General features: G+C 40.7%; 1 protein-coding gene and 1 long non-coding RNA gene across 5 annotated transcripts in view; one reads left to right on the forward strand and one right to left on the reverse strand.

The window, feature by feature from the left end:
- ESR1 (estrogen receptor 1) overlaps positions 1 to 15,316 on the forward strand; it is a 365,725-nt gene that overhangs the window by 226,448 nt on the left and 123,961 nt on the right. For all 4 annotated transcript variants that reach the window (XM_036024903.1, XM_028509943.2, XM_036024904.1 and 1 more), the window contains exon 5: positions 7,234 to 7,569. In XM_036024903.1, the coding sequence (XP_035880796.1) occupies positions 7,234 to 7,569 (336 nt within the window). The remainder of the gene's footprint in view (positions 1 to 7,233; positions 7,570 to 15,316) is intronic.
- On the reverse strand, positions 7,763 to 8,147 carry LOC118500373. Its single transcript, XR_004902941.1, has 2 exons — positions 8,020 to 8,147; positions 7,763 to 7,794 (listed from the first exon to the last, which is right to left on the reverse strand). It is a non-coding gene; the product is annotated as an uncharacterized LOC118500373 (long non-coding RNA).

A 15,316-nucleotide genomic window follows, 5' to 3' on the forward strand; every position in this document is an offset into this window, starting at 1 on the left:
CCCCAAACCTGTGGTCATTTTTTGTGTTGTGTTCAACAATCTGAATCACACCTTTGTGAGACTCACGGAGAGGTGGTGGTTTGGCTCACTGCTCTAAGGAGTGGTACTGCACCTAAACTGTCTGAGCACTTGAATTCTGAGTTTCTCCGAGAAAGGAAATTTCATGATTTGGCTCAAATGTAACTTTGTCTCTTAGAGAAGTTTTTTGGTTTCCTCTTCCTTGTATTACTCAACCCTTCTATTGTGTTATAAGCATTTCTTCCTTCCTTCCTTCCTTCCTTCCTTCCTTCCTTCCTTCCTTCCTTCCTTCCTTCCTTCCTTCCTTCCTTCCTTCCTTCCTTCCTTCCTTTCTTTCTTTCTTTCTTTCTTTCTTTCTTTCTTTCTTTCTTTCTTTCTTTCTTTCTTCTTTCTTTGAATGCTGAATACTTTTTAACTGTGTTTCTTCCTTCAACCTGAAAACCTGTTGGAGGGTAACATGATCTCTGTGTATCACTGCATATTTTGCACATTTTAAGCACTGAACAATTTTTACTCAGTGAACAAATACTTTGATAAACAAACTTGGTCACTCTCACTACTAGTGCCTGAATTGAGTCTAAAATTCTTTTTCTGGAAATCCGATTGTCTATAGCATGACCGCTGGGACCTTTTACAGTGGGTGGTAATACTACATTTTGTCTTGTTTCATTAACTTTCTATCTACTTGTTTTTATCTTTGAAATCTTTCAAAATGAAGTCAAGTTACATTTATAATATAAAGCATAAGCTTTATTTTTAAAAATAAAATGCTTGTGTGGAGTTAGCCCTGAAATCAGGTAAGCCCTGATTTCATCTTAGTGAGAACAATACCACCTTTGACCAGTTCTTCTTTAGTCAAATCACTTGCTTTTACCTTCCCACCATCATAACATACCTTTATTTGGTATGAAGAGATTTTATTTGCTGCTGCAGCTTTCCTGTACAATCTGTTCACAGTCTCAACCCCTTTGTAAAGTTGTATAGTAAGGGAATAAACAGCATTTGAGTAATACACTGGCTAGTATTTATACTGAAGAGTAATCCATTATTTTTACCCCAGTCCCAACCCAAAGTAGGTTAATGTCAACCAGAATTCACCCTCTCAAGATTCTGACCTCTCAATTTCCTAAGACAAGTAGACCTAAAGGAATTCTCGGCTTTGATCTTTTTTTCCCGTTTTTCATCCTAAGGCTTCTATCTGGTCTTACATTCCAAACAGATGATCGTAGAGTCATACAATGTGTGGACGAAGGTGTAGTGAAAGTTGCACAGCGCAAATGCTCACCAGATGATTGAATCCCTTCAGTCTTGATGTGGTCTTGATAGGAAAACAGTTGTTTTCTTATCTTTTTATATGCTAGAGGGGGCTTGCTAGCTCTCTAGCCTCTTTTTATGAGGTCACTAATTCCATTCAGGAATTAGCTGCCCAAAGCCCCATTTCCAAATACGGCCACTTTGGCGATTAGATTTCAACAAGTGCATTTTGGGGGAATGCAAACATTAAGGCTATAACACCATCTTGTACGGGACACCCCACTGGAGGGTGGCACTCATGTTTTTTCTAAACCTTCTTTTCCTTACGCTAACCTCTCCTAGTTACACATTTTCCATGTGACCCAATTTCATCTCTCCTCACCATCCTGGTTACTCTAACCTGAAGAGACTTGCTTTGCTTATATATGTAGCCTTCAGCAATGAGTATGATACTCTAGGTGTGTGCTGATGAGCTGAGAGGAGAGGGTGAACATCATCTTTTTTTAACTCAGATATAATCTCACTAGTACGTTTAGCAGTGAAATGGTTGGAATGCCCGACTAAGGGCAATGTGACCAGTCGGATACAACTGCTCTTCTCGTCTGATCGGTTTCACTTCTGAGTATCCTTAAATCTGTCAACTTTGTTGATAATGGATACAGTTTTAAAACTCTGTTAACTGAAAGAAATCTTCCTTTTAGAGCTAGCCTCTCAAATCATACTTAATAGAGAATGATCTGGGACAAGTTGGTCAGCCTCTCGGGGTAGCAGTCGCCAATATTTACCAGACAAGATTATTGCGAGGGCTGGTGTGGGGGTAAAGCGCTGACCTGTAAAGTACACAGAAAGTGTGGAAAGCACGTGGTGAGTGTTCAGTGCAGATCAGCGATAATAATCTTTACCACTGAGAAATGCTTATTTTAATTCTGTACAAACAGGAAGGGTCTGTGGGTTCTTTATGTTTTCAAAGTGTCCTCTAATATATCTACTATAGATGCATAAAAATAAAAGTTATGTATAAAAATGCCACACATGTGTCCACATTTCTTGACAAATTAGGACAAAATTGAACAAAGTTCTGCCATTAGTTATGTGAAGGATACCGGCCTGCAGTATCCATCTCGGCTGCGATGTTTGTCGAAATATGCTAAAGACATTCACAGAGACAACCAAGTCCGTGGGGGAATAAGAACAGAAGGGCCACTCCTCACGTGGGGAGCTGGGGAGCGTGCCTCATTCCCCCTCCGGAGAGGCTTTTTATTGGTTTCATTTGCATAAGAATTCAGGTAAAAGCTCATTACTCAATGCTAGGATGTAAGGATCAAACAATAGATAACAAGGGAGTCTGAGGGCCTATTTTGAGTCTGGGTCAAAGAGCTGTAAAACTTTAAAGAACAAACTTACTTCTTCCTTGGACGCTTATCATTCAACTGAGAGCATTCTAAACAAAGAAGGTTTCACAGGAATTTACATGTTCTTTCTTAGGCCTGATCACCCGGGAACCTGCCCTTTTCAGCACAGGGTGGCACCACCCTGTCATTGTTTCAGGCTTAGGTGGAGCAAGGGAACTAAGGCAACCGAGAGATACGGAGATTTTCTCACAGACAGTGAGGACTCAGGCTATGTCAAAGCCGAGGAACGAGGGTCCATCACCCCCTTTTGCTGCAGCCCCCCAAGTCCTTTCTTGGGGGCCTTCCACGTGATCGTGCCTGCCTTAGGTCGTTCCCCCCTTGGGGAATCTTACCCGTCTTTGGCTAACCGACCAAGCTTTGGGGTTCAGTTATGAATGAAGCAGCAGAAGCAGCACTCCTGCCAGGGAGGTAAGCTTTTGTCTCCTTGCTGGCTTACGGTTCCAAGGGCGTTCCCTCAGCCTTAGCCTTGGTGGGGGTTACAGTTTCTGATACCAGGCAGGGCGGTTCCCAACAAGTTATCCATTTGTTATGAAATGAGAGAACAGGTGAAAGAGAGTATTTGCTTCTCATAACTTTAATATTCAAAGTAATTGTATCGCTTTTTACCCAAATGGTGACTTCTTTAATATAAATTTAAGAACTGTTGTCTACTAACATATTTTGAACAGATTAACATTTACAAAATATAGATGCTTGTGTTAATTTTTCAAGTTTTTATTTATTTTTATTTTTTATTGTTGTTCGATTACAGTTGCACCCATCCCCACCCCCTCCATTACTCTTTTTAATTACCCTTTTAAAGATATCAGTTTCTATTGATACATTTCAGCACTACAGCACGGCCTTTTCCAAGGTTAAGATGCTGAGCAGAAGCCTCCAAGTTTCACTGCAAAAGAGATAAGGTTCTCTCCCCGCACCTCCATAGTTTAGTTAGTGAGAACAATAGCCAGGTACATCTTTGGGGAACATTATTTTAAACTATTGAACAACTTTTATAGTAGGAAAAGAGAAACACATTTGTGAAAATGTTAGAACCAAGGGAACCACCTGAGGCTCTTGGGTCCATTCCTAAGGTGATAAAATGTAGCTCAGGAACAATAACAGATTCACAGAGCACCTCTGGGGGCCAGAGGCTATAGGATACATTTTGGTAAGTCATGCCTCTTTAGTGTCTTCTTTAAGAGGTCTACTTAATGGAAAGGATGTTTCCTAAATGCTTTTTTTTTTTTTTAATTGTAAATGCTATTACAGTTGTCCCAATTCTTCCCACTCTGTGGTCTTCCCACCCTTTTAAAAAATGTCATTGTAATTTAATTTGAAGTCCGGGAGTGTGATACCTCTGGCTTTGTTCTTTTTTCTTCTCAAGATTGCTTTGGCTACTTGGGGTCTTTTGTGATTCCATACAAATCTGATCATTTTCTTGTTTTCTTCCTTAAAAAGTGTCATGCCATTGGGATTTTGATGGGGAATTGCATTGAATCTGTATATTGCTTTGGGTAATATGGCCATTTTAACTACACTGATTCTTTCAATCCATGAACATGAAATATCTTTCCATTTTTTCGTGTGTGTGTATTCTTCAATCTCTTAATAATATCTTATATTATTTCAGTGTGTAGGTCTTTCACATCCTTTGTTAAGTTTATTTCTAGGTATTTTATTCTTTTTTAAAAAGTTTGCTTCTTCATTTCTTTATTACCTATTTCTCTTTAGAGAGAGGGAAAAGGAGGGAGAAAAAGAGGGAGGGAGACTCCTGTGTGTGGTTGCCTCTTACAAGCCCCTACTGGGGACCTGGCCCACAGCTCAGACATGTGCCCTGACTGGGGATTGAACCAGTGACCCTTTGGCTTGCAGGCCAGCACTCCATCTACTGAGCCACTCCAGCCAGAACACTAGGTGTTTTATTCTTTTTGTTACAATTGCAAAAGGAATGTTTTTAAAATTTTTCTGAAATTTCATTGTTAGTATATAGGAATACAATGGATTTTTGTTCTTTATTTTGTACCCTGAAACTTTCCTGTATTTATTTATTGTTTCTAATAGTTTTTTTGAGTCTTTATGATTTTACTTTTTTTATATTTCTTTTCATTTAATTTTATATTGAGATACAATTTTACGTACAACAAAATGCACAAGTCTTTAGTGTAGAGCTCAATGAATTCCTACCTGTGTAAACACCTATGTAACCACCACACGAATCAAGATATAAAACATTTCCAGCACTTACAGAGTTCCATTATGCCAGGTCAATTTTGCTAGTTCTCAAACGTCATTTGTACGGAAGCATAGAGCGTGTACTCTGTTGTACTTGGCTACTTTTGCTCCTCATTTTGTTTGTGCAGTTTATCTATATTGCTTTGGGTAAAATGAGTTCATTTTTTTATTGTTGTTCAACTATAGTTGTCCCCATTTCCCCCCTACCACTCTCCCCTGCCCCACCCACCCCCACCTCCCACACTCAGTCCTACCCCTCTGTCCCTGGGTCCTTTATTCATGTTCCTTAATGACCTTCCCCTGCTTTCCCCTGTTATCCCCCTCTCCCTTCCTCTCTGGTTACTGTCAGTTTGCTCTTTATTTCAATGTCTCTGGTTCTGTTTTGTTTGCTTGTGTGTTTAGTTGATTAGGCTCCACCTATCCGTGAGGTCATGTGGTATTTGTCTTTCACTGCTTGGCTTATTTCATTTAGCATAGCATAGTTTTCTATATAAAGAATCATGTCTTCTGCAAAAGCGGCAGTTTTACTTCTCCATTCCCAACTCCAGTGTCCTTCATTTCTTTCTCCTGCTGATTGCCGTGGCTAGACCTCCAGTGCTGTATAGAATAACAGTGGTGAGAGCGGACACTCTTGGCTGTTCCCGATGCTAGGGTGTGGGTGTAAGCTAAAGGCTTGTCATGTATGGCCTTTCTTATGTTGAGGTACTTTCCTTCAATGTCTATTTAGTTGAGTGTTTTTTTAAAATATTTTATTTATTTATTTATTTTTAGAGAGGGAAGGGAGGGAGAAAGAGAGACAGAGAGAAACATCAATGTGTGGTTGCTGGGGGCCATGGCCTGCAACCCAGGCATGTGCCCTAACTGGGAATCGAACCTGCGATGCTTTGGTTCGCAGCCCGCGCTCAATCCACTGAGCTACACCAGCCAGGGCTAATGTTTTAATTATTAATTATAAATGGATGTTGTATCTTGTCAAATGTTTTTTTCTACATCTATTGGTATAATAATTTGATTTTTATCCTTTATTTTGTTTAGGCGGTGTATCACATTGATCAATTTGCGTATGTTGCATATGTCTTTATACTCCCGGGATGAACCCGACTTGATCGTGATGTATTATTTTTTTAATGTGTTCTTGTATTTGATTTGCTGGTATTTTGTTTAGAATTTTTACATTTGTATTCATTAGAGATATTGGCCTGTAGTTGTGTGTGCGTATGTGTGTTATCTTTGCCAGGTTTCGGTATCAGAGTTATGTTGGCTTCATCTAATGTGTTACAGAGTATTGCCTCTTTAATTTTTTGGAAGAATTTGAGAAGGTTAGGTATTAAGTCTTCTTTGAATGTTTGGCAGAATTCACTGGTGAAACCATCTCATCCTGGATGTTTACTTTCGGGGAGGTTTTTGGATGTTTCAATGTCCTCCCTATTGATTCGTTGATTTAGACTTTCCAGTTCTTCATGATTCAGTCTAGGAAGGTTACATATACCTAGAAAACCGTCCATTGTTTCTAGGTTATTGAATGTGGTGGCAGATAGTCTTTTTCAGTATTCTTGCATGAGCCTTTTTATTTCTGTGGTGTCTGTGGTACCTTCTCTTCCACTTCTGATCTTGCCTGAGCTTTTTTTCTTTTTTCCTTAGTGAATCTTGGTATAGGTTTGTCCGTTTTAGTAATCTTTCTAAAGAATCAGCTCGGCCTGGCTGGTGTAGCTCAGTGGATTGAGCATGGGCTGTGAACCAAAGTGTCGCAGGTTCGATTCCCAGTCAGGGCACATGCCTGGGTTGCAGGCCATGAAGCCCAGCAACTGCACATTGATGTCTCTCTCTCTCTCTCCCTCCCTTCCCTCTCTAAAAATAAAAAATAAAATCTTAAAAAAAAAGAATCAGCTCAGTGTAGCATTAATTTATTATTAAGTAATATTTATAGCAGGAGTGATATTTGATGCTGAGCTTTATTACCAGGATAACTAATCATAATCCTGTCCTTTTTGTAGCATCTCCTAAACAGACACATGGTTTGTCAGAGTCAGCTTGCACTGGCTCACAAAAGCCTATTGTTCAATTTTCAGGAGTTTTGTAAGCTGCTTGACGTCTGACAGGTAGTTTCAGATTTGCTGTGGTAGGACAATGCCATTTAGGCAATGGAAACTGGTGAATGCTACACATTGAAATCTTGACAAAAATTTCCCCGGACAGCTGGTTGTCAAACACCAGCATATTTGTGCCTCAAGGTATTTCTTTAAATAGAATAAAGGGTTATTGGCACTGAAGATGGTTTCAGTGTGAAAGTATACATGAGAAAAGGAATGAACTGTTCTCGCTTCTGTGTTCTCAGGGATTCGGAAAGACCGAAGAGGAGGGAGACTATTGAAACACAAGCGGCAGAGAGAGGACGGGGAGAGCAGGCACGAAGCCGGGTCCTCAGGAGACACGAGAGCTGCCAGCATTTGGCCAAACCCTTCCTTGATCAAGCACGTGAAGAAGAGCAGCCCTGCCTTATCCTTGACAGCCGAGCAGATGGTCAGTGCCTTGATGGAGGCTGAGCCCCCCCTAATCTATTCCGAGTACGACCCTACCAGACCCTTCAGCGAGGCTTCCATGATGGGCTTGCTGACCAACCTCGCGGACAGGGAGCTGGTTCACATGATCAACTGGGCAAAGAGGGTGCCAGGTAAGGGCACGAAGCTTGGCTTTTGTTTCCGAGAGTCAGTAACTATTTAGGAACTGGTTGTGATGTCATAGGAGAGACGAATAATGGAAAACGATGACTCAGTGTCCAGTTGGTCTCAAAGTTATATCAGATGCGTGATTTTTTTAGGGTCAGGACACTGTAATTCTCCTGGAAGTTAGGAAATAGTGTGTTAAAACAAAAATCTAGAAGATTCAAGACTTTAACCTGCCATTATTTTTTTTAAAGATTTTATTTATTTATTTTTAGAGAGGGAAGGGAGGGGGAGAGACAGAGAGAGAGAGAGAGAATGAGAGAGAGAAACATCAATGTGCAGTTGCTGGGGGTTCTGGCCCTGCAACCCAGGAATGTACCCTGGCTGGGAATCGAACCTGGGACACTTTGGTTCCCAGCCCGCGCTCAATCCACTGAGCTACGCCAGCCAGGGCAAACCTGCCATTATTTTTAACCCATCCTAGTCACCAAAAAAGTCTGGGGTGGGTATTACATAATAAATGTAGGTAATATTACACGTTTACAGTGTGAAAATTTTTAACATTAAATGATTGATGAGCTGTACTTTTTTTTTTTTAATATTGAGGACTTTTGTTCAAAAAACCTCAACCATTACTAAGCAATTTACCTTAAAATCTTTTCAGACCTTTGCAGACTAAAGAAATAATAATAGGTTTCCTTACTGAATGCCAGTTATTTACTTAAATCTCTACTCTTAATATTTTAGGAGAAAAGCAAAACAATAGACAAATTGTGCTTTCCTCCTAGTGCTGGGAGGAGCTCATAGAAAGACACGGTGGCTGAAGAGACACTGGGTCCTTCGGTGATTCTCTCCAAACGGGCGCGTCTGTAAACTTGACCGCTCCTCTCGTTTAGAGAGAACTCCAGTTTTTGTGGAGATGGGACTAGGAAATGACCTCCTCCATGTCCCAACATATCCATCCAGGAGCTAACACAGGCAGCTCAAGGCAAGAGGAAGTTCCATCTTTTTCCAGGGCTTACAGATCCGATCAGTAATACGTTTAGAGAGATTGTCTCATTTGATGTCTTTTTAACTGATGAAATCAACTATTACCCTCGAAGCATGAGATGCTTTATATTAAACTAAATGAATGTGGAGTTTTGTACTTGCATTTCAGAGTTCAGCAATCTGTTATAGGCCAAGTGAACGTATATCTGGCCGTAGAGAATAGTTTATGTATTTGCATATATTAACATATTAACATGTGGCTTTTGAAGTGTTTAGGTATCTAGAGTTTAGGTATCTAGAGTCAGTCCTAATGGCAAATAAAAGCTACTAGCCACCTTTGGAAATAAGAGTTTGACTGACACCTACCCACTATAGCATTCACATGAAGCAGATCCGTCACAAGCAAATATTGGAATCGAAATGTAATGTGGCTATAGATTTTGTCTTAATACTTGTTATTGCCTTTTTACATACTTTGGAAGAAGAGGAAAATTAAGAAATAATAATGGCTATATCCCTGAGAGCCCACTTTTGGTTGCTAATTTTTATTGTAATATAAGCATATATTTTCTCTCATGAAGTCTTACCTGCATTCGTTCAGAGCACTGCTGAGTTCAAATATATACATTTTTACAGTTATCAGTTGATTACCATCATGACCTTTTTATAATTAGAAGAATTTGAAGGGTATTTGGAAAAACTGGAATTAAGTTCAAATATGTTACCAGAGGATGAAGAATTCATGGCAATAATCTTCTGAATTTAAGTGTAAAATGGAGACAGGAGTAAAAAGGAGGAAAACATCGTTACCATGCATGGCCTTCTCATTGTGAAACCTAGAACTAAACAACTTTATAGTAGTGAGGTGTGTAGCAAAACCACTTTATAACTTGATTATTTTCGCTCAAAAGGCCTGAACGATTTCAACATCCTTGAACCAAACTATATCTTGTTACTTGATGGTTTTTAAAAAAGCATTATAAAGTCAAAAAATAAATCTTATATGTGTGTGTGTACTATTAGAATACAGCTGTTGTAAATCAAAAGCCTATTTGTCTGACCAAGTGGAATAAAAACAGTCATTGATTCAAAAAGGATGGAAAATGAGACAAAAAGGTCTTCTGAAAAAATGTGAAGATGATTGTCAAGCTTTTCAGAAAAATTGACAATCACATCTTTGAAAACCTTTTATATGTTTAAGATACCATCTTGTCATTTAAAAAATAGCCCACACTGAAAATCTAATATAGACAATACTACATTTATGTGGTAATAATTTGAGGCTAATAATAGTGATTTTAAAAAGAAGGAATAGGAAATAGTAGTAAAAAAGTAGCAAGAAAGTCAATTCTAGAAGAATATAGAATTAGCTCTACGATGTACTGGACATGTGGCTAATCCTCAGAATGTATAACATAACAGAAATTGTGAAGCAGCTTAATTTTAAAAAAATCAGCTGTATTGGGGTATAATTGACAAAATTGTAAGATATTTAAAGTGTGTGTGTGTGTGTGTGTATGATTTCTCCCATGTAGTTAACTAACCCATTTACTACCTCATACAATTGTTTTTTCTTTTGTGAGAATGCTGAAGCTCTACCCTCCCAGCAAGTTTGAATGATATAATACAGGCTTATCAACTGTAGTCACAATCTTGTGCATTAGATTCTCAGCCTGTTTTCCTCTTACGGCTGAGAGTTTGTACTGTTTTACCAATTTCCCCCTATTTGCCCCATCCTGAGACCCTGACAACCACTTGCCTACTGTGTGTCTGTGAGTGAGACTCTTTTTTTAGAGATTTCACATACAAGTGATACCATGCAGTATTTATCTTTGTCTTGATCATGTTACTTCGTGTAATGCCATCAAGGCCCATCTGCGTTGTTGCAAACGGCAGGATTTCCTCCTTTTTCATGGCTGATATTCCATGGCACGTATGTTTATCACATCTTCCTTATCTGCTTATTCACCGACGGACGCTAAGGTTGTTTCCGTGTCTTGGATATTGTGAATAAGGCTGCAACGAACCTGGGAGAGCAGATATCTCTTTGATATCCTGTTTTCATTTCCTTTGGGCAGATAACCAGCCGTGGGATTTCTTGGTAATATGGTAATTCTATTTTTAGTTTTTGAGGAACCTCTATACTGTTTTGCATAGTAGCTGCACCAGTGTACATTTCTACCAAGAGTGTACCAATGTTTTTTTTTATCTACAACCTCTCCATCACTTGATATCACTTGTCTTTGTGGTAACAGCCATTCTAACAGGTGTGAGGTGATACGTCATTGTGTTTCGATTTGTGTTTCCCTGATGATTACTGCTCTGGAGCACCTTTTCATGTATGTGTTGGCCATTTGTGCATCTCCTTTGGGAAGCTGTTCAGTTTCTTTGCCAATTTTAAGAACCCAGATTTTGTTGTTGTTGTTGTTGCCATTGAGCTGTCTGAGGTCTTTATATGGTTTGGATATTAACCCCTTATGAGATAACATGATTGGAAAATAGTTTCTCCCACTTTAGAGTTTCCTTTTCTTTTTGTAGAATGTTTTTTTTTTCCGTGCAGAAGCTGTTTAGTTTGATGTCATCTCATTGCTTACGTTTCCTTTGCTTTTCGTATCAAGTCCACACAAGTATTTTGGAGATTCATGTCAAGGAGCTTATTGTCTTTGTTTTCCTCTGGGAGTTTTGTGCTTCCTTCTCTCCCTGATCTACCCAAGTCCCTCTCCACTCAACACTAGAAGAGTCCCCTCCCTTGCGAACCCTGACTTCCCAGTATTTTACTTGGGGTTCCCTCCTTGTCCAGTTTTGGCCCCTAGGAAGAGGGGATCCCCTTTTGCTGGACCCGCCTCCCCGTAGGCCCACACTCAGGTTCCTTAGGAGCTTCTGTGTTGTCTTTGAGGGTGCAGGTTTGTCTTAGCCATTACAGGGCTCAAGGCTTCTTTCGCTCTCCTGTTCCCCAGGAATCTAGTAATTAGCTTCCTGACTCTAATCCTCCTCCCCTTCAGTCCAATTAGTAATGAGCCAAGCGCAGGAAATGCTTGTTGAATGAATGAATAAATGAATGAATGGAAGGTGACTTTTGAAACTCCTGCTTTTAAGACATCTCTGAGCCCTGTTAGAACTCAATTTTTCCACAAAGTAAAAGTGATCTTCAAGGCTTTAGTGTTACTTTTTTTTTTTTCCCTCTCTTCAGAATCAGCCTGTCACTCTGACCCCTCTAGCAGTTGCTGTAGTGAGGCTCATTTCCAATCTTTCTTTTGTAAGGGGCAGAGCAATATCCAGAGGCATGTGTGGAACTGGCGTTCTGAGGACTTTTAACAGGCGTCAGTTGGCTTGCAGCAAGTTCGTTTCACTTAGAGGGTGTAATTTAAAGCTTAGAATGGGTAAGGACAAGGGGGCAGACAGAGGGCATGATACCTCAATGTGGGAATTGGGAGCATCTTCAAGAGACCCATTCTATTCTGGGAGGTTCCTGCAGATTTCAGGGCCTTGGCAAGCCTCCCCAGTACTCTGATTCCTAGCCTGTAATCAGACCAGTGAACCCTGCATCCAGGCCCTTGTGGCGTCCCACCCAGCTTGATTCAGCGTGGCATGGTGATGAAGCGTGGCAGGGTGATGAAAGGGAATGTGACAAGAAAGCATGGGGGCCTTTCAAAGACATGACAGATGCCTATGTTTAAGGGTGTGATTTGCAGTTTAGATTTTGCCACAGTTTTAGGAGAAGAGCCTTGGGACTGGGATGTAATTACCCCCCATCAGCGGTGGCAGTCCCCCGGGCTGGCAATGCAGGGTGTGTCGGGGTGTTCCATCTCCCAGTCAGCGCTGCTCGGCTTTTTGCTGCTCCCGGTAGGCTCTGGCTGAAACCCAAGGGAAGCCCCTACTTACTTGATTTTCCTTTCCCACAAAACTTCGAAGCCTTGTGGATGCTTGTTGGCCTGAAGGCCATGAATTCTTTTATCTTGAGAGTGTCTGAGAAGAATGCCCTATCTGGACTTCATCCCGCCCCACCTCAGAGCTCTGTTTCAGGGAGTCTGGGCCGGGCCCCCAGAATCTGCATGTTTATTTTGAGTGCAGTGGACGGTGTGTGGTGCTGGGTGTCCCCAGGGGAACCTGTGGGGAGTGTTGGCCTGTGACACTGCCACTTTCGGGGGAATTTGGCATGGAGAATGTCAGTGATTGTGTAATGACATATGTGCTAAATAGACATATTACCATTGAAGTATGTTGAGATGGGTTGAATTGTGTCCTCGCCACCCCCAAAATATGCTGAAATTCTAACTCCTAATACTTCAGAACATGATCTTATTTGGACAGGTTCTTTGTAGAGGTAATCAAGTTCAAATGAGGTCATTAAGGCAGAGCTTAACCCTTATGAAATAGGGGATTTTGGACACAGAGATAGACACACACGAAGGGGGATGGTGTGATGACACACAGGGAGAAGATGGCAGGGGCATTGGAGAGATCCATCTCTAAGCCAAAGAATGCCAAAGATTGCCAGCCATCCCCAGAAGCCAGAAGAGAAAAAGAAGGGGCCTCTCTAGAGCCTTCTAAGAGAGCATGGTCTGCTGACACCTTGATCTCAGACTTCCGGCCTCCAGAGCTGAGAGATAATACATTTCTATTGTTTTAAAGTACCCAGTGTTTGTACTTCATATCACAGCCCTGGGAAACTAATACAATTATATTAAATACAAAACGTGCCTGTATTGGCAAGACAAAAGAAATCAGGAGCTTTTGATTTAAATGAGGAATGTCTGGCTCACTTGGTGTAGGCTTGGCTAATCATTTACTCCTGAATATTCTCTCCTTTGCCTGGCCAAGGGGTTCACCGAACTCCTGGCTTTGAAGATGATTTAGAACTTCAACAGTTCCACACATCTACCTGGCAAACACCTTACACAAATTTTCAACTCACAGAGGAATGTTTTCATCTGGCACCTTAATCATTTCCCTTTTTACATTTATATCTTTTGATCCCCCTGAATTCATCCTGGTGTACAGTATGAGGTGTGGCTCCAGTGTGATTTTTATACAGATGGCTGCACAACTGTTGTTTCAACCGCTTTCATCAAACAGTGTCCTACAGAAGTAGTTTTAGGACCCCTTGTATGGTTAACCTCCCAAGTTTACTACTAATTAAGAGCTTTGGAAGCAGAGTGGTAGATATGACCCACTGATTTGCATGCTGGGTTATTCTTCCCAATTCTGAAATCAAAAATAAAAAAGAAAATTCATGGCTGAGTCACAAGTTATACATTTAACCTGATCTGTATTAATGAATATAGATCATGAATCTTTGCTTCTTATTTCTAGGATTTCAAAAATCAGTGCTGCTAAGAGGTAATTGGGTGAGTTACCATTCAACATTAACAGGACAAAAAAAATGCTCCTCAGGATGGGGAAAGGAAAATCTCAGGCTTCCCTTCTCTCTTCCCCAGCTGCTGTAGGTGTCCCCCACCTATTCCTGTACTTAGCCCTGGGGGCTCCTTCTGCTTTTAAGCAACTTGAAAAACTTGTCCACTAAAGGTTGCAGCTGTGACTTTTAGGCTCATGATGTCTACATTTCTTTCTCTAGTTGCCAACACCTAAATATTCAGGTCTCACTGTCAGCTACCCCCAAGGCACCAGCGAAATGTCACACTTCTGCCAATATATCTAAATCCAGACTAGCCATCCCCATTTCTTCTTCTTACAGCAAACTTACCTGGTTCTCCGGATCCTCCTCATTGCCACCAGGGGCTCCCCTTTCTTCTTAACTGCTTTGGAATCACCTTTGTGTCTGGCTCTTTCTCACTTTGTATCATCTGTTCTCCTCCTCAACATCTCTAGACTTTGGCTTTGTTTCTGTTCCACCATCACCAGCCTGGTCCATATCCTCCTTGTTTTCCAAGGCTGAATGACTATAATATCCTCTTAGTTAGTCTTTTTGGATTCAGACTCTTCTCCCTTCACTTCATCCTACTCATCACTGCCAGAATAGTTTCTGAAAATCATCAGTCAGATGCCCTACTCCCTGTATGCATTTCCTATGAATGCCTTAACAATGTTTCACAAAGTGAGTGGCTTAAAAAATAGAAATTTATTCCTTCCCAGTTTTGGAGGCTGGACACGTGAAATCAGGGTGTCAACAGAGCCATATTCTCTCTGAAGACTCTCTGGGAGTGTTCTTTCTTTCCTCTTCCAGCTTTTGGAGGGTCTGGCAATCCTTGGCATTCCTTAGCTTGCAATGCACTTCTCCAATCTCTGCCTCCATCATCACAGGATGTCCATCCTGTGTGTCTGTGTCAAAACTTCCCTCTTCTTAGGACATGGATCATATTGGATTTACAGTCCACCCTTGTCCAGTATGACCTCCTTTTACATGATAAAATCTGTAAAGATACTTTTTTCCCCCCACATAAGTTCACATTCTCAGATTCTGAGTGGAAATGAATTTTAGGAGATACAACTATTCAATGAAAAACTTGGCAGGCAACTTAATTATCTAATTCAAGAACGGCTTCAACAGAGGAATGACAGTGGCCCTGAAGCCTAAGATGCAGAAATAGGCTATGCCTTAGGGCACCTGAGGTTAACCTTTTTCAGGCAGGCCCTTGGGAAGGACCTTCACAGGAAAGCTGTTCACCAACTCGGTCTCTCTCCCATAATATTTGATTTCTACTCTTCCAAATGATCTCCTTGCCCCACCTCTTCCCCCATCATCCCCTTTCAAATAATGTATTCATTTTATTTTATTTATTTATTTATTTATTTATTTATTTATTT

This window comes from Phyllostomus discolor, chromosome 4, assembly GCF_004126475.2.
Source record: "Phyllostomus discolor isolate MPI-MPIP mPhyDis1 chromosome 4, mPhyDis1.pri.v3, whole genome shotgun sequence".
Lineage (NCBI taxonomy): Eukaryota > Metazoa > Chordata > Mammalia > Chiroptera > Phyllostomidae > Phyllostomus > Phyllostomus discolor.